Source organism: Bactrocera oleae, chromosome 4 (assembly GCF_042242935.1).
Source record: "Bactrocera oleae isolate idBacOlea1 chromosome 4, idBacOlea1, whole genome shotgun sequence".
Classification (NCBI taxonomy): domain Eukaryota; kingdom Metazoa; phylum Arthropoda; class Insecta; order Diptera; family Tephritidae; genus Bactrocera; species Bactrocera oleae.
In genome coordinates this window covers 694,426-720,765 of record NC_091538.1, presented here as the reverse complement: position 1 = coordinate 720,765, position 26,340 = coordinate 694,426, and the positions used below count along the sequence as shown (strand labels likewise).

General features: G+C 38.2%; 1 protein-coding gene across 10 annotated transcripts in view; it reads right to left on the bottom strand.

Annotated features, from left to right (window-relative positions):
- The window catches only part of hppy (MAP4K3-like protein hppy), a 74,363-nt gene extending 48,490 nt beyond the window's left edge, over positions 1-25,873 (bottom strand). For 2 of the 10 annotated variants that reach the window (XM_036374420.2, XM_070108987.1), the window contains exons 1-2: positions 25,450-25,843; positions 24,171-24,552 (exon numbers count right to left, since the gene is read on the bottom strand). In XM_036374420.2, coding sequence (XP_036230313.2) covers positions 24,171-24,293 — 123 coding nt within the window. In that variant the 5' untranslated portion in view covers positions 24,294-24,552; positions 25,450-25,843. Of the gene's footprint in view, positions 1-3,275; positions 3,333-24,170; positions 24,553-25,449 lie in introns of those variants that run through there. The other 8 variants (XM_036374428.2, XM_036374433.2, XM_070108986.1 and 5 more) reach the window with 7 other exon arrangements.
- Between the last annotated feature and the right edge of the window lie 467 nt (positions 25,874-26,340).

Genomic DNA, 26,340 nt, shown 5'->3' with positions numbered 1-26,340 from the left:
ATGTTGAAGAAGTTGGAGAAAAGCGAGGGAAAAACTTAGGAGCAAGAGAAAATTACACATATGCGACTGCAAATATCTAAGAAGGTTTTCACATAAATTTAAATGAAACATACTCCCTCTTATTACAACATTGACGCATTCTAGGCGCTTCAATCAGGAGCAGCAGAAGCAGCAGCCGATATAAGTAAACCGTTACGACGGAAGAAGCTTGGCACAAGAGAATCTGTGCCCGCTACTATTTGATGAGCAGCATAAGTGAGTTAAGCACTTGCCTCACCGCGTTTGCTCATCAATTCATTCATAGAGCATGCGGCGCATTCCTCCTCCGCCGATTACCAATTTCAATATTGGTCTGTGTCATAGAATTCATTTTAGCAAAAGTAACTTCGACAAGATATGGGCGCAAAATAGACGGAACGAAGTTCCGTGGTAAAAACCTAGTCGCAGTGCAAACTTTCTGGTAGAGGCTCATCAACAACCGCGAGAAACTAAGGCAGAGAAATACAAAGGACAAGGCTGTGGCTTTGAAGGTTACGATTGACAGACATGCTCAGCCGCCTCTTACCGAGCACACATGTGCTTGCCTGCGCTGGCAATTGATTTCGCTAGCTTTATTCAATTGGCGCTTCTCCAAGCGGACCAGCCAAGGATCTGGCAGCAGCCGGTCTACAAGAAATGTGTGAATGCAAGTTAGTATGCAAACCTGCGAGTGTGTGTGTGTTGGCGCGGCATATGCTTGCGCGTGTATGTGTGCATGTTAACATTTTCGAAATATTTCATATGCTTGGCTGTGGCAGCAACGAAAAGCACAGCCAAAAACTTTTCGAGCACACAATATGCTCTCAAACCGAATCATAGGATAGCCGACGGAGCCGTGAAAGTAACTCAAGAGGCATATGTACATATGTCTGCGATGTGCAAAATGTAAATGTTGTCAATGGTGGCAAAGCTAGGCAAATTACTAACACACTCAGAACGAGCATGCTTGTGTGCGTGTGAGCGTCAGCGCGCGTCTCTATTGGCTCGTAAAGATATGTAAGTACAGACAGATTAGTGTAAATAGAGTGAACATACGAGTTTGGTGGGCACACACTCGGGAATAGAATATTGAAAGACTTGTGATAACCGAATATGGAGTGCGAGGTAAGCACGTAGGTTCATTTGATTTGTGTTCATGGCAGATATACATAGCTGTCAATAATTATATTCATACCTTGCTATTGAAAAGCTCCAAATCCAACAAAAAATTGGAAAAATGCTTCAATATGGATTTGTAATTGAATTAGCTGAAATAATTGGCAAACAGTTGAGCTCTTAACTTGCACGTAGAAGGATAGACCCGCCCACAAAATCGACGCCTCAGCAAAAAAATATGATTGCCCAAGTAGCCAGTCTGAATCGAACAAACAGCTTTAGGTGACCTTTTTCGCGTGTTCTTTGCTTGCAATTACTTTTTCTGTTGCTTCTCACCACTTTTCTTGCCATAAATTAAACAATTTAATTATCATAAAATCTTATGCATATTTTCTTATCAGCTCCTCGGTCGCTTTGTATTTTTGCGAAAAAAAAACTGCTAAAAAAACTCTGCGGGCTTGTGAAAAAATCACAGAAAAGCCAAGAAATTAATTTAGCTAACGAGGAGCTGAACGCAGCGTAACTCGTTGCTGATTGTCCCTACGGCGGACCACACCAAAAACAAAAATAATTGAATGCAAGGAGTAGGAATAAAAAGGATACCATATAAAAGTAGAAAGAATATGGAAGCAAAAGAGGACGCGGAAAGTAGGGAGATTCGCAGAAATAATTTAAGTTATGTAAAAATACCATAAAAAATATGCACATAAAAGCCCTCTTAGGAGGAATGCTCAATGAGGCTGAACTGTGGATACTACCACTAGAAATTCTAAATAGTGGCAGCACTTGTATTTGTATACACTGCATTTAATTGAAGAGCACGGCGGCACGACCGCGCAAAGCGCTTGCAGGAGAAGCCAGAAATGTATGCGAAAACGCCGAAACAGCGCCCCATGTAGAGGAATGCGAAGAGCAAACGACAGGAAATTGAAAAAAAAGAAACGAAACGTTTATGAAAGACTACGGAAAAATGTCATCCAGCATGAAATTGTAAGCAACGATTTATGAAACACTGCTTTGCCGAGTGGGAATATTTGCAAAGCGGATTGCTGCCTGAGAGCGACTCTTACAAGTGTAGCTGTTCGCATAATAAATTAGGATTTCCATACGAAATATAACTATAAAAACAGCGAAAGGACCACGGCGGACCGGAAACACTGCAGCAGCGATCCAACAGCAATCTAACGGTGAGACGTTGCTCAGAGATGCCCAGCCAACCGCTTGCGCTCGAATAAAATATGCTTCACAGATTTAGAAATGTAATTCAAACTGCGATTTTAATATTCTACTATTTATGATTTTCAAGAGTTTTTCTCAAGTGATGAGCCGCAATGCACGTTGCGTTTCGCCATTGTTTTCCAGCAGCGCCGTCAGCGCAAATATCCTTGTTGAGAGGCTGAGCTGAGACCAATGCTATGCAGACATTAAGGCAGAGCTTGTGGACGCGCAACTTTATCTCCATTTCCATACTCGATATCCACCATATTGACGGATTGGCGGCGAGACGCTGCCACGGTGTAGTGGACCGCTTTTATTTGTGTCGGAAATTGGCACAATTTCGCAGCATCGCCGTAACCGTAATTGCACGGTGCAATGTGTTGTATTCTCCTAGACAACATTCACAGTTGGAGGCGCCGAGGTGAAGCGGTGTGATGCAGTGCATGCGGTTTAGCATAGATTCGCCAGCGATGGTAGCTGCTTGTTCGCTAATAATGCGAATGCGGGCAGAGCGGAACCCAAGTTAAATGAGTGGAAACAACAGGCAAATGCATCCAGCAGAAATGAAGTGAAGGCAGATGCACGACAAGGCACTGATGTTGTGGCGTAAAGGGGTGAAGCGGCTGCCAACAAGTAAATGTAGTGTTCCCATTATTATAAATAGTTGGCAAATTAAGGACTCGGGACGCATTGGCAATGCACATTAGTGTAAAATGGGCATATAAGGTATCAGTTGGGAGTGATCTTCTGTTAACATCAAATAAAATTTATTTACTTCTAAGCCAAGCATGATTTAGTTCATAGTACAGAAACTAAATTTGGTTTGTTTATAATAAGTTTTTAAATTTTGTTTTGAATTATGCTTTTGTTAAATTCGTCATTGTTTCATTGAGAGAAACCGGTAGTATGTAATTGTGTCTTACCTTCGATAATTTGGTTTGGTTAGTTTCAAAAGATGTGAATTATAATCGATTAATTACCTGAAAAGCAGAAAAAGAAAGATTAAAAAAATTTACTTAATATTGTATATCGAAACATATAATTCATTTTATTTCATATGTCATGCAGATGGATTTAACTATAGCCTAATTTAATGGACGGATCAAAAACCGTATATTTAAACAATATTTGCGTGTAAAGCTTTGTCTACTGCCCGCGCTCAAACCAATAAAGTCAGTAAGTAGACAGAAGTAGGAAACATATTAACGGTAATCAACTTTTCGCCAGGCTCAGAGGTGTGAGACTAACCTTCGGTAAACCGCTAAATAAACTCACACGAAAACCGCTCAGCGTTGAATACACGCCGACAACGACAATAAAGCGCGAGTCTCCCGACGTGCGATGATGAAGTGATATCGAACGAAAGAAGAAAAAATGTCGATTAAATTGGGAAGTATTATATATACGCGGGGGTATCGTAGTAATGCCTAGACCCACTTTTACTCATACCCACTCTGCGTCTCCCAAACAACAGCTAACTCCAACAAAGGTTCACACACTGTAGCTGCCAGCTGTTGTTGAAAGTGCCGGCGGACCATATTGAGCTCATAGGCCATTGCCTGTTATTGATATTTTACGAGACGTATATTTGTTAAAAAAGCACCAAAGCACACACTGATGGCGTAAAACGAGAATAAATTGTCGATCAAAATCGAGTTAAAAATGGGAAACACATTACATCGTAAAGCCCAAACAAACGTAAAAAGAGCAACAAAAACAAAAACATAATGGAGAGAAACGAAGGCTTGGGAAAACTGCGAGCGATATTTTGGTATTGCCTGGGGATAAGCACAATGGATAAGCCTTTTTTAAATCTTTAAGCGACAACTTTTATATGTTAAAACTATAAATTTCAGTGACCCCATGTGATTTGCGTGTGTGTGAGTGCGGTGTGTGAGGCAATAAATAAAGTCGGCAGATTTTTGAGTTTGCTGACGGTGTTAAATATGCATAGATATGTATTTATGGTGTATCAAGCGACAGTCAAAGATAGCATAAATCTGTTCGCCATGTCGTATGAGTAACCTTTCTGCTGAGCTCCCAAATCAACAAAGACAATAGATAAAGTGTGTTTTAAACGCACATCGGCATTTGTTCAAATAAATAAAATGTAGATTAGGAATAAATTTAAAAGACAATAGCAAAAGTAAAGGATTTCCGATCAGCCCATTGACTTTCAAATATTTATTGTTACTCGACTGAATAAAGAATCATTTCGTATGTGTGGCCGCACAAATTTAATTCACTTGAAAGCAAATCAAAATAAAGAAAAGCAAAGAAGTTAACCCTCTTTCGCTTACCAAACCTCGTACAGACATAAGAGAAGTATACCACTTAATAGTATTTTGCGACAGCAACGGGCTTTGTATATGTTTTCAATTGATTTTGACTTACTTTGTGCTTGTAAATCTTTAATGGTATTATAAAGTTCCTCAACCTTCCAACACACTGTCTCCTGCATGTAAATTAGTGCACAGGAATTTAGCGTAAAAACGTGGGCTTTCCGAGTCCATTCACTCCAAAAGATATAGTGGTTCGAAGTTGAAAAACCGCAAAGCACTACTGCGAATACATTGCAACCCAAAATCGTCTTTTTCAGCAACCTGCATGCAGTGTAGACACACATCGGGAATTCAGCTCACCAAGGCAGTCGCTCTGTTGTATATATGTGTAAGATTAAATAAAGCAAACAAATATGCTGCCAATTTATTTAATTTTACTGCAAGTGAAGCTTAGTTGTCATGTCGAGCGACTTGGAATATAGCAATACAAAGTGTCTCTCTTAATTACATTTGCACCACATCATAACACTTTCCGTGTGTGTGTACAGGAACAACGCCCACCAAAGGCAAAACAATAAAATACGGGTTGTTCAGAAGGGGTCTAGGTACCGCCAGACAACAAAGGAAGAAAGAAGGAATGACACCGCAACGCAGGAGGTGCTGGCGATGGCGGCGGAGACAAAGAGACAGATAGACAGACAGTCAACATGCAGGACTTGCGTCGCCACTTGCGGGCGAAATAAACAACGCACAACAAAAACAACAACAAAAGAGTGGTCGGTTTCAAAGAGTTTTTTGTTTGCTTTTTTCTGAAAGTCGAGAGTTCATCATCCTGACGTTGTCACCGTCGGCGCTTGAGTGCAGTGATTTTCTTTTCTCTTTACTTTTTCGTATTCTTCCTTTTCGTTTGGCATTTTAGCGAATTTTTCAATTTCTTGCAAAAGAAATGCAGAACGCTATTTTAACTCCCTCAAGTTTGAGGCGGGCGCTTGGTTGGCGGTCAGTCCGTAATTTCGCCTTCTGTGTATTTTAATTATAACCGGCAATATCCTGTGCTGTTTGCAGGTGGCCATACACACACACACACTAATAAACAGAGTTGAGTCAGTGTTGGGAACAGGTCAGTGAAGTTTTTTCATTGTTTCCGCGTAGTCTTGGTATTTGGATACATTGAACCATTTTTCAGTTTATGTAGCCTCTTTGCTTATACATACTTTTCTAAATATCGCAAGTCTACAACATTTGAAAAATTTAAGATTAAATTTCGTAATTTTCTAAAATCGATCGTAATTCTTGCAGCACAGTCACAAGCTGCTGATGAGAAAAAGAGAGAGAGAGAGTTAGCGGCGAACACAGTACTTGGTTGAATGGCTTCGGCTTAAGTTTTTAGCTGCGTTCAAGGAACGAAATTCAACTTCACAAAGTGAATAAATCAATTTAGTGGCTTGGAATTCTAACCACGCAACTATTTGATGAATATCAGAGTTTGCTGCTGCAGAATTATTACACAAAAAGGGCATCAGCAAACGCCACTAAGCTAAGGAACGAGTGGCAGTAGCAAACCACTGGCGACCACAGAAATTTTACTATAAAAATTGTGGGTTCAAGAAATTAATTTCACTGAAAGCAACTGGCAAATTTTGAAGCTTTTTCGCAGTTATCTATTACACGACATTTGGTAATAAAAGAACAGAGATCCGTCAAACGGGAGCAATCAGAATGCGGCAGATATAAAGGAAGTGACAGATAATAAATGAATGAGCCCTAAACAGATCAATCAGAAATCAATGTTCACCGTCTAAAACGAGCACGCAAATAAATCACATTGCAATTAGCAGGTGGCAGAGAGGGTGCGGAAAACTTTTCAGAGACTGACCCCACAATTTCCATGAGTAAAACAAAAGAACAAAGAAAAGACGACGAGAAGGCGAAATGAATGATTCGACACTTAGTAAAAAATAACGAAGAAGAGACGCACAAAAATTGTTTACAACGCTATGGCAGCGGGCAGAGTGAAGCGGAAAACTTATTGAGCTACATGATATCACAAGCGATCTTAAAAATCAGTGCAATGTACAAGCTGTTGTAATCGATGATGACAAACACTTACAATTTCTGCCCTAAAAGTCTCTGAAACTGACTTAAGCTAGTACAACGGCACATTGACGGTTATAAATTATGCGGACTTACACTGGGGGAGAGAAACAAAGCACGAGACAAAGGCAGCTACATGAGGTCACCGCAGAAAAAGGGGTCAAACATCATAATTAGTAGAACACAAAGCGCTTTTATTGAGAACAGCAGACTCACAAAGACACGCACAGCCAAGAAGCTACAAAGGCAAGTGTATCTCGCCTCTGTACACCAAGTGTTTACATTGAATGACTTCAGCTAGCTGGAAATACATTAACACACAGATACACCCACGTACGAGCACACAAAGGCACACGAAACATGCAGGGGAAAACTGTGGCACAGGGAATTGAGAAGACAGTTTCAATTGCTAATTGCAACATGCAACCGATAAGTGTACGTGCAACCATGAAGAAGAAGAACAAATGCAAAATGAAAGAGAAAGGAAAAACGAACGAAAGAAATTGGGCGTTATAAAAACGGAAAGTTAACCAACTAAAAGTGGATAAATGGGCTGCTAACAAAGACAGACAATGGAGCCCATTAATCACAAAAGCAATAAGTGTACACATACATGCATACATATATATGTATGTATATATAGGACAGTTACTTATTTGCATAAATAATAATCGATGTGGACTGAAAGCATGATTTTACTGGACCATTTGCTTGGGATTAGGGGGAGTAACAGAGCTGAAGGAAAATATATGTAAAAGTAATGAGCAAAATGAAAGCTCTTTTGAGAAACTGAAGTCACTGAGATGCGAGAAAGCCGAAACTCTAGTATAACCGTAAAAGGATGCCGATTCTCAAAATTAAATGTAAAGTTTAAAATAAAATTGATTTTATTGGGATTCACAGAGGGCGCTTAAAGTGAAAGCTTTTTGCTAGCAAGTGGACTGTGGGGGATTTTCAGCCAAATTGCAATTGGCAAAATAACGGAATGTGAAATGTTGTAGAAGCAGGCGTAGAAAAAATAATAAAAGGATTTCTCAAAAAAAAAATATTCCTGAATTTCCTGGTAATTTCCGAATTAAAGGCACATACGCACACACACATAATGTAGGGATGGGCAGACAAACGGTAAGACTATCAAATTTTAATCGCTCAAACGGCGCGAGCAAGTAAAAAAATATATACAAAATTGGCAATTTTTTTGATCGGACGAAAATTAAATAACAGAAGAAAAAACGTTAACTTCGGTAGCACCGAAGCGATAGGTGCAAAATTTCAGTTCGATAGCTTAAAAACTGAGGGACTAGTTTGTATATGTAAAAACATACGGACAGATGGACATGGCTAAATCAACTCAGCTCCTCATGCTGATCATTTATGTATATATTTTATCGGGTTTCCGACGTTTCCTTCTGGGTGTTACAAACTTCGTGGCAAACTTAATATAACCTGTTCAGGGTATAAAAATATAAGTAAAAACCATTCAAAGAGTGACTACATAGGCAAGAGGGTTAAGCAGTTAAGCAGCTTAATTCACGAACAGGCAGTGACAAGCGACAAGCCAACTCGCAAATATTTGCGATAAATATAAATTTGGCATAAATGTCACATTCACGCAGGACCGTTTAGTCCGATTATATGGTTCTTAGCTAATCTTCTAATCATAAAATGTATCGGAGATAACCCGCAAAGAGCTAAGCCTTGAACTTATTTAATTATTACCAAAAAAAAGCTCTCATAAAAGCATGCATTTCTTTCGGAGATTACTGAAAGTTGGAGGTTTTCTTATTATAGAATGACAGTGAGAGTAAATTGACGGAGCGGCTCAATTGAATATTTTTAATGGTTACAATTAATATGAATGAAGTATATTATATAAATTGTCCTCAAATTACTATGAGTTTAAAGAAATAACAATTCTTCTACAGAATCCGATGCCGATGAAAACACGGAATTTTTAATAAAAACCAACGTTACGAAACACATAAGGTCAGCACATGTGAGAGCACGTACGAAAACTAAAAGATCAGACCTATACGTGGGTCACATACATATACATATATGGTATGTAAGATTGTATAGGCGGCTAGCTCTTCGGCCGACCCACCGGTCGAATGTACATACATGCACTGAGGCCGTCGAATTGACTGACGAAGCAGCGCTGATGAGCGAGCAAGAGCAAGCTAGATGACTACTTGACCTTGACCCACTTTGCCGTACGCGTTTACACCCAAACACCCAGAATATAGTATGGCAGTCAGTCTGCTGACACAGCTGTCGGTGGCGGTGATGGCTAATGTGGGTGGTTCACCGTTAATTTACTCACAGCACATATGCCAGGGCATGAGCATGTTTTCAAAATTGTGTTTTGCGCATACACATACTCACCCTCAGGGGCAAGTACTTACATATGTACATGTGTACACAATTTAAGGGCATGTAAAATGCGTTAGTACAAGTTTATAAAAATTAGTTGTGATTGCACCGTGTAGCTTCCACAAGCCACAAGCACTAGCGGACATATGCCACAGCTCCTAATGAGTTAAATGCGCCTTTTGCAATGCTTTTCGGGTTTCATTGCAAAAAACAAAGTGTAAAATGCACTGGAAATCGATCGACCATTGTGTTTTTTACTTCTCTTTCACCGTTTTCCTTTCTCTCTCACCTTTTTTCTGCTTTGTACACAGTCTTTACTAGATTATGGTAAGTATCAAAAAGCATCTCGCTCAACCCCAGTTGAATTCATCGAGTATTGAGTAGCGAGCCTGCAGTAGGCGATTAACCGAATGCCAATAACGGCAATGAACTGCCTGCTATGGAAGTCATTCCCTTATTTGTTGTTAATAACTTGCTATGGCTGTGCCCTCATTAGAGTTCATTATCACTCTTTATGAGCCATTTTTTATAAGCGGGCATACAGTCGGGCTATCGGGAATATCTAAGGACGACAATTACACGCTTAGGGTCACAGAACTTTACTGATTCACCAGCGATTTCTCACACCAAAACTGAGTATAACTCTTGAAATCTAATAAGTGGCTAGAATTTAGCTGAAATAAATGCTGAGCTACAAAAGAGGCCTACGCATAGTACAAGGTGTGACGCAATGTGTGAGATAGGGCATTTGAAGTTGTGCAAATGTTTAATCCGCGGGCTAAGCACTTCACTTTATGCACAGTGGCGTAGTACACACTCCCTGTAGGAAAACTCTTACTCTATGCTGTACAGTCTACATACTCGAGCTGAGCGTGATGAATACTTAATCTAATATATACAAATTGTTGTTGATTGATGAGAATTACACTGAATCATGAGGCTTCTTCTCCGAATGCATTTACATGAGCAAATTTTCTAAAATCTCTTCTTTTTCTGCAAAACAATGCAAGTGACTATTTGTCAGTTGCTCACATTGAAAAAAATGTTAGCATGAAGTAGTTTATTACAGTCCAGTCATTTTCAAAGTACTAGATACTACATTTCCTGACGGGTCGTATGTAACACGAATACACATATGTGTCATACAAATACGCGCTCACGCACGGCCGGCAACGTTTGGTCACAAAGTGAATTGCCATAATAATAACAATAACAACGACAACTGTGAAAACAGAAACGAAAATAAATATTATTAACGGCATAACTGCGAACGTGGATATAAATAAAGAAGGTATTACCCACTCGACAACAAGTACATGCGCAAACCCATAACTAACGGTTGAAAATTTGTTTATTTTTTTTCTTTTTTGTTTGGTTTGGTTATGTTCTGCAGTCAACAAATTGTGGGACCACAAGCGCTGGCTTTTAGGTCGTCGGCACACATGTACGTGTGTAGTAAGTTCTCGCCCATTTACACATAACAATTACCGTTGCGTTCTGAGTAATATATGGCCTCGCCATAATAGCATATAAAGCAACGGGATTAGCTAAGGTTAATTGAAATGTTCTCAATGTGCAAACTCGGTAGGAGAGGCAAAATAGAGTTGGATATTTGGAGAGCAAAAAGTAGAATCTACCTTCTAACCACTTTCGAAATATGAGCCACACAGGCAAACGTCGTAAAAAACTCTTTTTATTGTTTTGGTCTTTATCGAGACCAGGTAATTGTACAAATCTTACAATAATTGCTCTCGATAGACTCATCGCTTGTCAGTATACGCAACAAAAATTCTACACTACATTCCAATTGCCAGTCTAAACAGAGAGACACCTAAATGACTGGATCTAACTTGAGATGTAACAGCACTTTTCAGTTACATCGTATTCCCATCGACTCTCATAAAACGAAGATACTACTTTTATGACTGTCAATTTGAGTAAATTCCGCTATCTCGATTAAATTGGAGGAACGATTTATCCAATGGCAGACATATTCATACATATAAGCTCATGGGCCAGACAAATGTGCATATGTACCCTAGAAAACACACCCCAGTACCCGATAACACTTACCATGTAGAGCTGATTGCCGAACACAGATAAAATAGTAAACTGTTTCACCTCAAGTTAAATAAGTAATTAGTTGGAAGTTTGAAAATGCTGTGCTGAAAACCAATCAGACTATTGAACGAAAATTGAGTAATGTCATAAAAAATGGCTTGAGAATGGCGCGAATTCGTAAAGAGCAATGGCATAATTTCAAAAAGAAAATACTTTAATGAGAAGTAGTGAATGGGTCCGATGTAGTCAACGGACATGAATAATAAATTATGCACATAAATTGAAATGAACGAGAATATTTTCAATATTTCATGAGTAGAATACAGTGAACCTAATTCTGCGTAGGCTTGAAAGAAGTGAGAGAGTGTTTTAAAGAAGGCATGACAAACTCCGCTAGCTATGTTAAATGGAGGCAAGTAAGCGCAATGTTGCAGAGCAAAGAATACACGTATACACTCATACATGACTATGGTACAAGCCAGAGTGGATAATTAAGCATTTTGCATGAGACTGAAGAATACAGACAAAGACTTACATACTTATGTTCATATGTATGCACATAATTCGTATGTCTATCGAAGCGCATGTCAATGACAATAAAGCCAACCAAGTGGAAGAACATAAACACGTCGCAAACTTTGGACTGCGCAGTTGAACCAACCTTTGGACGCTCGAGCCATAACAGCTGGAATTCCATATCGAGGTATATAAATACATATGTATATATGTATGTATGCATGTGCGCAATTAGTAAAAACTGATTACGTGCTTCAACGTTTACAGATATGCGATGGCGTCTAATGACACAAGAAACATACGAACTGTATGGCGACACAACATACCCCCAATCGCTTGGCGTTTCTGATGTCGTTGCACGTCTGATGTTCTCTTCGGATGACTGCTTCGGTTACCGAAAGCCAGTCAAGCGGAGCTTTCTTATGTAAATGCACATATATATACTTATACTATTCTTTATGCAACTTGATGTCTAAGCTTATGCCACACAGAGGTAGTACGACTATGGTCATTGAAGATTTAACCGCTGTCAAAAATCTGACTAATGCTCATGAGCATAGCACACTTGTGTGAGTAACGTGAGTAAAATGTGACAGTTTTTAACAAAAAAAAAAAAAATAAATAAATAAAATAGAATTATTGGAAGTAAAGTGATCATTACTAGATTGGTGAGGTGAAATTCTCAGTGAAGATCTTTTGTAAATATCTCATCAATTGATTATTGCTTTTTATTTATTTCTTCATATAATCGTCGCTTTTGCGTCAATTATCGCCTCTATTGTTTTATTTACTAAATTACTTTTTCACTAGCATTGAGAACTTCCTTTAATTTTCTTTCTTGTGTATTTGCATGTGTGTGTACTTTTGAAAATGTGTTCAATTTCGTTTTTGCTTTCTGCTTTCATTTTTTCGTTGTTTATTAAAGAACGAGTTGAACAATTTAACGCCGCGCCATCAAATGTGGAACTGGCAGCGGGCAAACCCACTGTGGGCAGTACTCGATTACGGATGAGCGTAAAGCGTGATTGGCATAACGAAATTAATCAAAAATATTCAACAAATAATTTTTTAATTAACTTTATTATTATTAGTGCATTAAATCACCAGAATGTTATGCCAAAGTAGGCAAGGAATGGAATTGCCAACACAATCGTTTCAGCCGTTGAAAAAAATCAAAAAAGCGTACTTGATTCGCATACATGCAAACATGCTGGTTTATAATCTGTATTGTGGCACACAAAATTACCAGCAATGAGGAAAAAATACAGTAATAAGCAAAGTGAACAACGCATAACGAACAGCAGCCACAAAGCTGACATAATGGCCAACCAAGGGCCACACACTCTGTTGTGTCATCGTTCATATTTAAAAGTTTCTTGCACTTGGGCCAAATATACAATCACAAAAATTAAAGATAATAGAGAGTTGAGTGTCAAAGCGACACATTACACCTGTCTCTTATCAACTGTCATTATTGTCACCTCACTTTTTCTGATTGCTCTGTTGTTGTTATCGGTTTTTTCCTTTGTTTTTGCCAGCTTTCGCTTTTGTTTTGCAGATTCAAGCATTTGTTTTATGTCCGCTTTAGTTGCCATGTCGCTGTGTTCATTTTCACAGTCACCGTTCTTGTTGTTGTTGTTTTGTGTGGGTACGCTAGGCTTACAATGGTATAGCGTAACTTTGGTAATTACATTTTTAATACTTTGTATATTTAATTGGCTAACACCCGTTCGCCGCTGTTGCTATGGTTGCTATTGTTGTGCCTGCTGCCTTGACTCATGAATTTGTGCATTTTCGCATGAAAATCCCTGAATTTGCGGAAAATGTAGAAAACGCCATTCAAAGCATTCCATAAGTACCCATAACCATTTGCCTCCCCGCCCCTCTTCAACGATCCACATGTCTCGTACACCTAAGTAGCGCCTCCACTACTCGCCCCTCTCGCCCCTTTCAACAGATGTAGCATTGACGCTATGTTGTCGGCGCTATTGCAGCGTCTGCCGGTACTTAGTTAATCCCTTTCAGCTTCGCGTGTAAAATGTGGAGATCGGTTGCCAGTCAGCGGCAACATGTCGTGCTTTAGTGTTGGTATTGCTGGTGTTGTTGGTGGTTTTATAGCAACCATAAGGTAAAATAGTGAGCGTAGTTAAACACTTTGTTTTCATTGGGTTGCTTGGTGTATATGATGTTGCTGTTGTTGTGGAATTTTCGCAACCATTTGCACACTTTGTTGTCAATTTAAAATGGCTTAAATTTGATGAGCGCAGGCCACTCAGCCCCGTTAGCCGCCGCTTCCACGTTCACTGCCTGCTATCTACTGATCACAGTGGCGTGTGTGGCGAGCAATTGCAGTTAAAGCAGCTTAAAATGTAATTTACTGCCAGATAAAACAGCAATGAGGCAATACACATACACTTCTCTCTATATATGTATGTATGTATGCGTATATAGATAACGAAAAAGACCAGATTGAAATTGCAAAATATATGTTCAAAACTTATTTTTTAAAGCAGACAAATTACCAGCGACTGGCGACATTAAAATGGTATAAAACACGACGGTTTTATAATCATGGCGAAAATTGAGGAATATTAAGTATATTATATGAAAGCACTAAATTAAAGAAGAACTGCGCTAAACGCTTTTCACTTGCAATTAATAATCAAAAACAGCTAAACAAACAACTCATTCGATTTGCACTCCACGGCGTATACGCAACGCAGGACATACTGCTCATTTTACGTTTTATTTACATGACATATTCAAATATTCATGCAGCTGGCGTTGTCTTATGTATGTATGTGTGTATGTACATACAACAACAAAACAATAAAAACACATTGAATTCATTTAATAGCGTTGAAGCTGCAAAATAAAAGCAATCGAATCGAAAATATTTGCTTCATTAGCAATTATTAAGCAGCTATACACACACAGACTCGCACACGCACATACACAATTACATATTTATAGAAAACAGTAGACATTTACATTTAAAAGCGAATTAATTCAAAAAGCAATAATTGCCTCAAGGACTCTTGCTTCAACAGCAAACCGATAAACACCAAAAACATTTTATGGATCTCCAAATTGGCCGCAACACAACAGCCACCAACACACAGCCATAAAACAATTGAAATTTTGCGGTGGATAGGAGAAAAGTTTCGTACAACAACGGTGAAGGGGAACACTTTAATTCCATTATGTTGGATTTCCACAGAGGGCATCAGTTACCGCGTGTCAGCAGCGCGACCGCCCACACTCTACCGCTACACACACACACACGTATATAGATAATATGAGTATAATTTTATTTTTCGCCGCTTTTTTCAAACACACACACACGCATACGTAACATATTTCATGTTCATGCTAACGAGCAGCAAAAGTTTTGATTACTACTATCGCCCGCACATACACACACACACATGTACGTATGTATGTATGTGGGTAAGTTGATGCAAGCACATTATGCAAAGGCAAGCATAGTGCTCCATCCTGGTTCATGCTCGTCGCTGGCAAAATTGTTTTAAATTCTTTCAGGGCAAATAAAAATGGCATATGAAGTGCCGAGCAGAGTTTGCTGCGGAAATAAATCAAAAATTGCGCTTCATGCAACGTAGTTACGTCAATTAAAAACATTGTTGCCATCAATTAAACTATTTGCAGACGGGCATACAACAGTTGAGCAACTTAGTTGCGCTGATAGCTTTACTAATAGAGGAAAAGCAGCGGAGTGCTTTGTAGTTATTGTTGTTGCAGCGATTGCATTCGATATTCGAAGGCTGAGCAATGAAAAACGAAGTAATCGAGTTTTGTGGAGAAAAATTAATATTACACCAAACATATTATTCCCGACGCATCACGCGCTTTTTAAAAATCGGTAAACATTTTAAGGACTTTTTGTGCTCGAGTAATTCAAAAGGGCTAAGAAAAAACGTTTCGCTTCGGTTGCAGCGAAGCCTTAATACCCTTTACAAATGAAAAAGTTTAGACAATAACTTGATTTTGCTTGTTCAGTGAGCAACATGAGAGTGAGATGACAAACGAAATCGACTCAGCTCATCACGCTGACTGCGTGGCAAACTTAATCCACCCTGAAGGGGTATAAAAATCCGAGCTTCAAATTCGGAGGCAAACATTTTTAATTTGGGCTCATTCTTATATTATACCTATAATATACTTACATAATATGACACTAATAAATCACTGAACTCATAAGGTGGCTGCACTTGAGAGCGAATTACATTACCTGCCAGCAAGTTTTACAATTGGTATGATGCCATCGATTGCAACCATCCGAGAATCCATAGAAGGTGCGTGTGTGAGCCGTGAAAAGTGAAAACAACAATAAGAACAACAAGTGGGTAAATGGCACAACACAAATTCAATGAATCAATAATCGTATGCAAATTCGTAAATTTAACGAAACAACAAAAAGAAAACTTGAACGACGAACTCGTAGCGCACAGCCGCACAGTCATTCAACATGCATATATACTCGTATATACATATTATACATATATACATATGCTTTGAGCCATTTCCATTCGTGTGGTGGTGTGTCAGATACGCCATCAGCACTTTGTCGCCACCGAATCACTCGGCCCCCACTCGACACTGAAGCGAAGCGCGTCGCTCGCAGTTAAGCGGCGCCATCAGTTTGGCCATACCGTTAATAATGAACAACGGTTATTGCAGACGGCGAACAAATAGGCAAACCAAACCAAACGTACTTACCAACTAACAGTAGCGGTGCTGCCAAACGAAATGTGTAAGAAAAATTTTTTTTCGCTAGTAAATGTAAAATTCAATTATAAACTTGCTTTCTAATTACGGAAGTTCCATTTGCGAGTTCGGAATAATATATTTAATTGTTCCACAGGGTGTTCGGCAGCCAACTAATATTATTTTAACAAACTGGCAACATTGGCGCACGCCCAACACAACTGCGCTATCGAATGAAGTAGGAGCTAAAAGGACGAGGGATTGTTCGAAGACCTAATGCGCCTAAGCGGATTATTTCATTCTTTATGGAGCGCCTCATCAAAGTGCGGAAGAGCAGTGCCTACTTAAGCGTCCAAACAATCAACCCCCTCCCCAAATACTTGGTTCTGCATAGATGTTAGAATAAAATTATTAGATAACTTTGCGTAACTACCACATACATACATACATACATACACATGTGCACATTCACAATCCCACCTACATTCAGACACACACACATACATACTTTAAAATTTACACAAATTTTCGGCAACAAAAGTTTGCCTTTCTTTTCAGCTCGAGCGCTGAAGTCGCTACACAAAAACTTATGTAATTTCCGTTTCTGGCAGCGAACACAGCAAGGGCAGCCTGTTCGGGCGGATGTCAAGTAACTGCCTGCGGCTAACTGGAAAATGCGCACAGTCTGAACTTCCTATTTGCCTGTTTTAGCACCGTCCTCCATTTTTGCACCCAACGACCAGAAAATCACGGAGGTATTCAGAAGCAGTTCGTCTTGATCTCACTGGAATGCAACACTGTTTGCTTGAAGTCTAATTGGAAGGGCTCAAAATGCGCAATGGACTTTGGCAGTTTCAGAAACTCTTCGAACTTCGCTTTGCTATGAGATGGATTACCTATAATGATATACTTCTCGAACGGACGCCACTTAAAACTAAAAGAATGGCAGACGATTATCGTCTGAATATGTCTTCGAACTGATTAGGTGTCAAAATGGCTAAGACGGAAAAAATTAAGCAATAACTTCTTATAGGCACTTAAATCTTCAGGCAAATAAAAGTCAAAAGATTGGGGCTAGAAATAAAATTGATTATTCTACAGCTGCACCAAAAAAGAATTTAGAATAATTTTTTGCTTGCTTTTGAAAGATCTACATTTAAACTTGAGAAATTTGAAATTTATGAATGTGTCAATTGGAATTGCCGCAAATTTGTGCTCCGCCGTTTAACTCGCAGCAAATATCTACATTTTGCATAAAAGTTCGCGGCATTTCGGCAATGTAAAACTTTTAGGAAAACATATTTTGTTCTAATGTTACAGTCGCGGCATGGAATTCGGTCATTCTAGCATAGCGGCTGCACCAACAACACGCAGGCGTTGGCAAGCCGCGAACCACAACGAAGAAGAAATTGAAATTGAAACTGCAACCGAAAGCGACACCGAAAAAGGCGACAACGGCAAATAGAAAATTGCATAATTGAAGAATACGTTATGCGCGGCGAAATTTATCCACCCGTCTGTGGTGCTCACAGTAACAGCTGCGCTCGCAAGGATTGTTGGTGGCTGCTGTTGTACGTTGCCGCAACATGGAATAAGTTGACATTTTCACAACAATTTTCGCTATTTTTTATTGCGCGTTTTAGCTGCGGAAGGACCGCGTAGGTCGCCGCTGCGAAAAGCCGTTAGAGAGCATATTGTCGACCGAGAGGCGACGAAAAGGCGTAAAATGACGTGACAGCAGCAATTGTGATGACGATAATGGAATACAAAATGTGAGCCAACGCTTTTTTGTTGTTACTGTTGTTTGGCAATTTTTCTTTAGCACCAAGTTTGATTTTAAGTTGTTTTTAGTGTGTGTTTTTTGCACTAATTTCAATATTATTCACCTTTAGGGGTAAATGTTACTGGAAAAACAAAGTTGCAGGCGTTTTTTTATTTAAGCATTGCATTTTCAAATGCTTTTCCACACAATGCTATTGCTGCTGTTGGGGTTTTGCACTATTTCATTGAAGTCATGATTAAAAGGAAAGGAAGTGTTGCGAGAGGATTGCGTATCGCTGGAATGGGAAAGGAAATTGAATAAACCAAAGGCATTTGCCAGCAGCTCGAAATCGACGAAGACTCAAAAGAAAATCACACGAAATAAGTGTGCGGAATGCGCGCAGGCAGCTAATTTATTAGAAAATATTTGCAAAAATTGCTTTTTGTGGTGCACAACGCGTGGAAATCGAACAACGGTGATTCATATGTGCAAATTCCGAAGCCAAAGCGGCAACGCATAGTATATATTATGTATGTACATATATCTGCACCTTTGTAAAATATTTGTATAAACAAAGAGCGCCAAACACTTTCGGAGCAGCAAAACCGAAACCGTCTGAGTAGGCAGTGGGCGCATGCTTGGCAGACAGTTCAACAAACTTTACAGTTATAAATAATTGCCGCCTCAACAGATGCACCCTAATGGCAGTTCATAATAGCAAATAAAAATAAGAAAAAAATACAAACGCCATGTTAAAGTTAAGTGTTGCAGGAAAAGTGCCCACAGTTGTTGTGGCAAACGAGGAAAATGAGGAGAAAACAAGAGAGTTTTCAAAATTGAATATAGACATACGTCCACAAGCCAACAGCTCGACCAAAACAGAAACAGAAAAGAAAACAAAGCAAAAGCAAGAAATCCCAACTAACCAATCAACAAACAAATATGCAACCAACGGCCGACCAACAAAACCAACAAATGAAGCGAACAAAAAGTCAAGTGCTCTTTTGCTTTTTCGTATCGCTGTTTTTAATTTCTTCCTTTTCATTTTTTAAGATGCAATTCCGCTTGCCATAACTCCCGAAGCGTCAGCGGCGGCAACAGAAAGCTGCTGTTATCACATTTTGTCTAGCAAGCCATAATTCCAATGGTTACTTGTAAATCCACAGACATACATACATATGCGTCTATGTTTTTTTTTTGTTTTTTCTGAGGTTAAGGTGAACTTTTTAATAGTTTTTTTTTTTAATGTCAGTAATACTAAAGTATGAAGCACTATTTTATCCAAAGGAGATTAACAGTGCTTTGGAATTGTTAATTAAAAAAAATGTATTTATATTGCATAAAAGTTAAAAATTTGATTTCTATTCTGTATAAGTGACATTTGGGAACTTCATCATGAACTACGTTGGCCGATCGGCGTTCTTAAATGGTTTGGATGATTTGGTGTAAAATAGTGCAATAGATATTTGTTTAAAGGCTTCAGTATCAGCCAAAATTTTCGAAAGGCTCATTTCCAATTTAGCCATTAATGCAGAAATTAATTTTTGCATATATAGCAATTTCATGAAGCGATTTAGAAAAACTTTAACATTTTATGAATTTCACTCAAAAAGTAAGGCTCTAAGAGTTGACAAATGTAATTTAAAGAATTTCTTGAAAATTTATGAAGTTTAATATCCAAGATCTAGCACCGAAACGAGTTTAATTGATACATACCAACACATAAACACAAGCGCACCTGTGAGTTGAATGCGTGAGTCAGCTGGGACAAGCACGCGTGCACATGCGCTCGCTGACGACAGTTACACCCCTCACACATACACACACATCTAATAACCTTGCCTTGCGAGTTTTTCGCAATGTAGAAAAAGCACTGTTGTTGATGCAATTGTATTTACTCACAGACACACACATATATATGAGGTTAGCGCCTCATGTGTGTGAGAATACATACATACTTGACGGAATTTGGAATAGTTCTGTGTAGGCTGTGCATAAATTAAATAACCGAAAGTGAAAAACGCCATTAAGTGTTACCTAAGTATGTATACAAGTACAAACACACATGCATAGATGTGTTTATAAACGTACATATGGGTATGTATGTATGTATGTATGACGTTGTCACAAAATTTTAGCTTAAAAGTGGAGAACTCACACACACATTCATTTGTGCTTACATACGTATGTAGACGTTTATATACATATACATACATATATATACGTGTGGGTACGTACATATTTTATGCAGGTAATTTCTACTTCTAGTAGCTCTGCAACAGTCAAGCCGTAGTTAAATATTCAAATTTCAGGTGAAACCGTATAAATTATGCTAAAATTGTGTGCGCACATCCAATGCGTGTATGTACGTATGTACATATGTAATGTGTGAAAATTATTTGTAACGCTGCATATGATTAGAAAACATATTAGAAGAATTAAGGCAATCAAATTTTCCCTGCGTTTTTTCTTTTTAAAGATATACATACATATGTACGAGTATATGTATTGTGGCTGTGTCGTGGCAATTAAAATATTAATTAGTTATACTTTACAATATTTTTTTAATATTGACAGTGTTTAGCAAACTGTTTGTTTATCACAGTTTATAGATTTTGTAGATCTTCCAGCTATTTATGCACACTTACGAATGCTGTGTACACGAATATATGTAATAGCATTAATTTGTCTTTGTCAGACGTTCATCGGAAAAACTTTTCCATTCACACAAACTTAACTCTTTCACAATCGTTTTCGATTTTCCGCATTTTTTCTCAAATCAAATTTAAAACTGACTAAATTAAAGAAAAGTTCCTTTCATTTGTGCTGCAACATTCATGTTCGCATCCATTTACTTTTTGTTCGGAATAGTTTGCCAAACAGGCGAGTAATGGCCATTACGAGCGAACCATGACAATGTGAAGGTTCGGCTGGCTGCTCTGCCAATTGGATCCTGCACCGCCGCTGCGGCTCCTGCATGGACGTCGTCAACGTCCCATACCAACACTATTATACAATGGTGCAACATGAACAGCAAAAACAACAGCAAAGCACTCAAGGTCGTCAGACAAGTTCGCTGTGCACGCAGAGAAATGAACGGACGGAAGCCATGAATGAAGGAATGAATGAAGGAATGAATGAATGAGCGAATAAAAAGGCATAAAGCAATAGCCGCCACAATCTCACCACTACCTTCAGCTATATATGTATATGTACATACTATAAGTACTGTCCTGTACTAACGCCGCGCTAATATCAAAGTCGGGTTTTCATTTGGCCGCTTTGGGCGCGCTAACAACTCTTAGTAGTCGTCACTGGAACACTGCAATTCTGCACATGCTGTGTAATAAGAGGGCATAAAGTACTTTCATATCTACATAGGCACCTCCAAAAATGTTGAGGATAAAAGAAATTTATAAAATTAAGTAACAAAATGTGAACATATCATAAGGATTATATTCAGCTATGTCGAATCTTTCTGGTTATGTGAGCAAAATTTCATTTTTGAAATATATAGGTGTGTATTTGGAGAGAGCGCATCGCATGTAGAGCGTCAAAATGCATCCACAACTCAGCTGGACACTGCTCCAAGACGATTATCTAAAAGTTAGCTGCGTTAAGGCCTACATATTTACTAGCTCTTTCAACTTCGTAACAATACTGTCATTCATTTTCTTTAGATTTCTAATAAGATCTTGCCTTCTTTTCTCTATTTCTATTTTCCTGTCTACTGCACACACATAAATAAACGAAAATTAAATGGTTTGCAAATCGGAGGCGCGCATGAAGTTCTTTCAGTTGTTTCGGTTATGTTATATGTATTCGGTTTCTTCACCTTTTTCCTTTTGACGTTTCCCTGCGAACTTCTTCATATTATGCCTGCGAATTTGTTAATTCTTCTGCAGAATTCTTTTCGCACTTCTGTCAAAGTTTTCAATTCGCACTTCGTTTACAGTTTTCTTTCTTTTTCCAGTAATTATTAGTACACTTGTTTTATTGCTGAATATTAAGTAAACACTCGAGTGTGCTTACGCAAACATTTCTACATATGTACATATATATATACTCGTGTGCATAAGTCCGCTATTGGTTATTGCTACTACTTCCTCAATTTCGTGAAATTTTCACCTTAATTCATTATGATGTCATTGTTTACTGCTTTCACGCTTTCGAGTTCTAAATTTTTTTTATCCAGGACTGACCCTGAAGGCCTTGTTTCCAGCTGCAGCTACTTCCTTAACCTCTCCTTATAGAACATTTGTGTTTATATCAAATTTAAAATGATTACTTATGTATCGTAAATTAAGCAAACTAATGCAGATATACTGAATGTCTCCTAATGAGCAATTCAACTAGAAATGAGAGAATAAACAGCTTACAATAGTCAAGCAGAAAGCAAAGCGGAAAGCATATAGAAACGAAGCTGGCCAAAGCAAAGCAATCCAAACAAAAGTTACCCAGAGAATTGAGGGAATTAAAAAGTAATTACATATCCGAAAGCATGACAAGCGATGACGGTAATTGTTCAGCCTTTCTTAGCCGCTTGCAATTTGAAAGTGAAGGGAGAATAAAAAAAAAACAATATTTTGCCGCTCACAAACTAAAATATACTAACAGTCGTAATTTTAAATTTATAGTTATTTGCTATTATTTTTTCCAGACTCTTTTAGCCCTTTAGTGGCTAGCTTACGCATATGGACCTCTCGGCAGCGACTGCATATGTTGCGCAAAGGCTATACGGTCTCTCTGGGCATCGCAATGCCGCCTACTTTTTGGACAGAAGGCAAAAGAGAGTTCAAATCAAAATAAAAAAAATTTGCGTATTTAAAGGCTGGCGAGGTGGAAGAGTGGATAAGAGGACTATAAACCAAGTATCGGTGCTCACGCCTTTGCGGTGTAATTTCATTTATTTTTTTTTACTCCTGGCGCACGGATCAAACACCATTAAGCCAAGTCTTCCTCTGGAACGTCCTCCAGCTCGTGCAGTAACCAATTCTGTCATTACCGCATGAAGTCGGAGAGACCAAACGCAGACTCCTGCTGTGACTGTGGTAAAAAAGCATGGTCGGCGGAGAGCGTAGGCCGTGGGCAACAGTGATGCGTTCAAACAAAGATAACCGCATGGAAATTTTATATAAACGGGTTAAAGAGTTGACGAGGACACCGCCCTACCAGAGGCAGCCGCAGCAACAGCCGGACTGCGGCCCGCAAAAGGGAGAAGCTCAGGCGGGTGTATTTGGTAAATGGTGAAGGCCCGCTGGTGCGACCAGACCGACAAATGTCAGGCTTGACTGACTGGAATAAGGGTATTTATTATATGTAATTGCATGCTAACAACTTTAGTTGTATTGGTGTTACGGTTACACTGTTAAGGAAATTAAAGGATTTCAGGCAGTGACAACAAGCAAGAAAAAATATAATAAAGATAACGATAAAATAAACACTTCTCTTAAAGCACAAGTTGATTGAGTGAATTGGATTGGAGTTGGATTGGATAAAAGAGATATCGAAGTACAAAATCAAATTGGAGTTTAAATCCGCAATTTTTTTTGACGCGATATCGCTATGAAGTTTCACTGTGCCTCTTCAGTTCTAAAGATTCTAGCCATACAGACTAATAACTAATTGGGACACCCTCGTAAGGGCTGCTATAATTGCTTTAAAGTCTATTTCATACTCCAACACATGACTTTTCAATAAAGAACATATTTTTATTGGACTTTCTATTTATCTCTTAGTTCACATTTCTTTACAGTATTGAAATTAAAATTTAAAATGTTATTGGTAGCGATAAGGAAGATAAGAGAACTTTAACCTGAGGACTATAAATTTCAATATGTATGTGTAGAAGAGCGTATTGATTGCATTTTTATGTATCGTATAACAGTTGTTCAATAATCGTTTATTGGTCGTATATCTTACTGAAGCTCAATTTAACTGTCATGACTAACGTACAATAAACAAATATACATATAATCAGTGATAATTACACGTCAATTTACCTTATAAACATCACCGTATGTGCCAGAACCGATCTTCTGTATGAGCTCGTATTCGTCCTGTGGATTACGTCGTGATATATCTGAACTGAGCAGATTAGCAGCATTATGGTGGGCGTGTGCCATATTGTTGCTTTTGAGTATAATGACGTAGATGTCTTAAAAGCTCCAACGCTGAGGAGCAGTCTGACCACTCAGTACAATTTATTTATATTAATTTGGTATTTCGTAAGATTTTTTTTTGTAAAATCATAAAGTTAAACTAGACGTATTATTAAATATTTTTAATTTCTTTTATTGTACTTTATGATGTTTCTTATTTAAATAACGATATTCCACTAAGTTTTTTACAAATATTGTTAAAGCTTGAAGTGATAGTTCAGCACTGTGAGGAAAACGATTATCAACAAAAATAAAATAAAATTTATAGCCACTGTCGGAGTTGTACTATAGCAAACACAATATTCTGTATTAAACCAAAATAGCAACCGCGCGCCACTTCAACACTTTTTGAATACGATTGTTTAATCAGGAAACGAAACAACTTATGTGCAGCGGCTGCTACATGTGTCAGCACCACCTGCTCGCTACTTGTCGGTGATCAGCGTCAAGTATTTGCACATCACAAGATAACACTTAAACAGCCTTTTAAGTATTGGTTTGGTACGATTTGTTCTACTGTGCAAATAAGTTTGTGAAGATGGTAATTTAATTGGCAAATTAGACTAAAATAGTGCTATTATATTATCACATATCCAACGTTTCTATCACTTAGAAAAGCTTGCGTAATTGCTCCCAAGTGAGAACCCACACATTGAAGATTATGAGGACGCAGCAAATCCTCAGAGGAAGTATAAAATATAAAATATTATTAAATACGTAATACGTGTCAAATATTGAAATAACAACACAGCTTTGACAACTTCGCAGAGTTGGTTTTCCACGTTTAGTTTCGCGCACCACTAACCACACGAAGTTCTGCTTTATAAGGAGTTAACGCAGTAGCAATAGTGCGAGTTTGAGGCAGAGAAACAAAGAAAGTGAAGGACGGAAACCATACACTACACACGTATGCAACTTTAATAATTTTACACATTTAGGCTTTAGAAAACGTTTCGACAAATGAAAGTAACACTAATTCCCAACACTTGATTTCCAAAATCCCACACTTTGGGCATATTAACATTTTTTTTTATTTGCGATAAGCGTAAAAAAACAAAATACAAATTTTAAACAGAAAATTTTGAGACTTATTGGAAATTCACTTCGCACAGAAACCTACACAGGAAAACATGGAAACTATAATACTGGCAGAACTACGGAATTGCAAGACTTTGAGGCAGCAGCAGCTGTCTGAGGAGGCAGACAATAGCGGAGAAGATGGTTGAAAAAACAGGGCGATGTCGCAGGCACCACTGCTGCTGCTACTGCTGCCACACAGTCGTTTTAATTTTTTGTATTTAATCTCCAATACATTTTACACTTTCTTTACATTTGTACAACACTTTTCCACTATTACACTAATAAAACGATTTTTCTGTATTTCTAATTTTTTACTTGTTGTTTATAAATTAATTGGAAATTGAACATTTTCCACTCAATACGCGACGCAGCATAGTTGTCGACCACGAAAACTGCGAAACGAATTATTAACAAATGAGACGATGGATATCGCTCTGCTGCTTTCTAGCCTTCGCTGCTGACGTTTTTGGTGCTGCGCTGTCAGTGTCTCGTATTTGACAGTAAATTGGGTTTCTAACTGCATATTTATTTAGGATTGCATGGAAAAGCCTGTTTGCATCAATTAGCATAATCAATTTCAAAATGGAAATAATAAATTTTTGAAGAAAATATAGTAAATTAATGAAATGAAATATATATAATTGGATAATAATTGAATAATATTCAAAGTATTGCTAGATATTTTCTGAAATTTCACATATAGAAATGTTGGAAGCGACAAGCACTACATCTACCGGTCAAGTTTTGTTTTTAAAATTCTTAGTACAGGGTGCTATAAAATATTAATATTTCATTCTGTATAGCACAAACTCAAGTGATCGAAGATTTGACTTTTCTATGGATTTTTAAATAATATTATTAGTTCCCCAAATACACAAAAGACGTTTTTTGCAATTTCGCTTAAAAATCCACCAGTTTTTATTATTTCCTG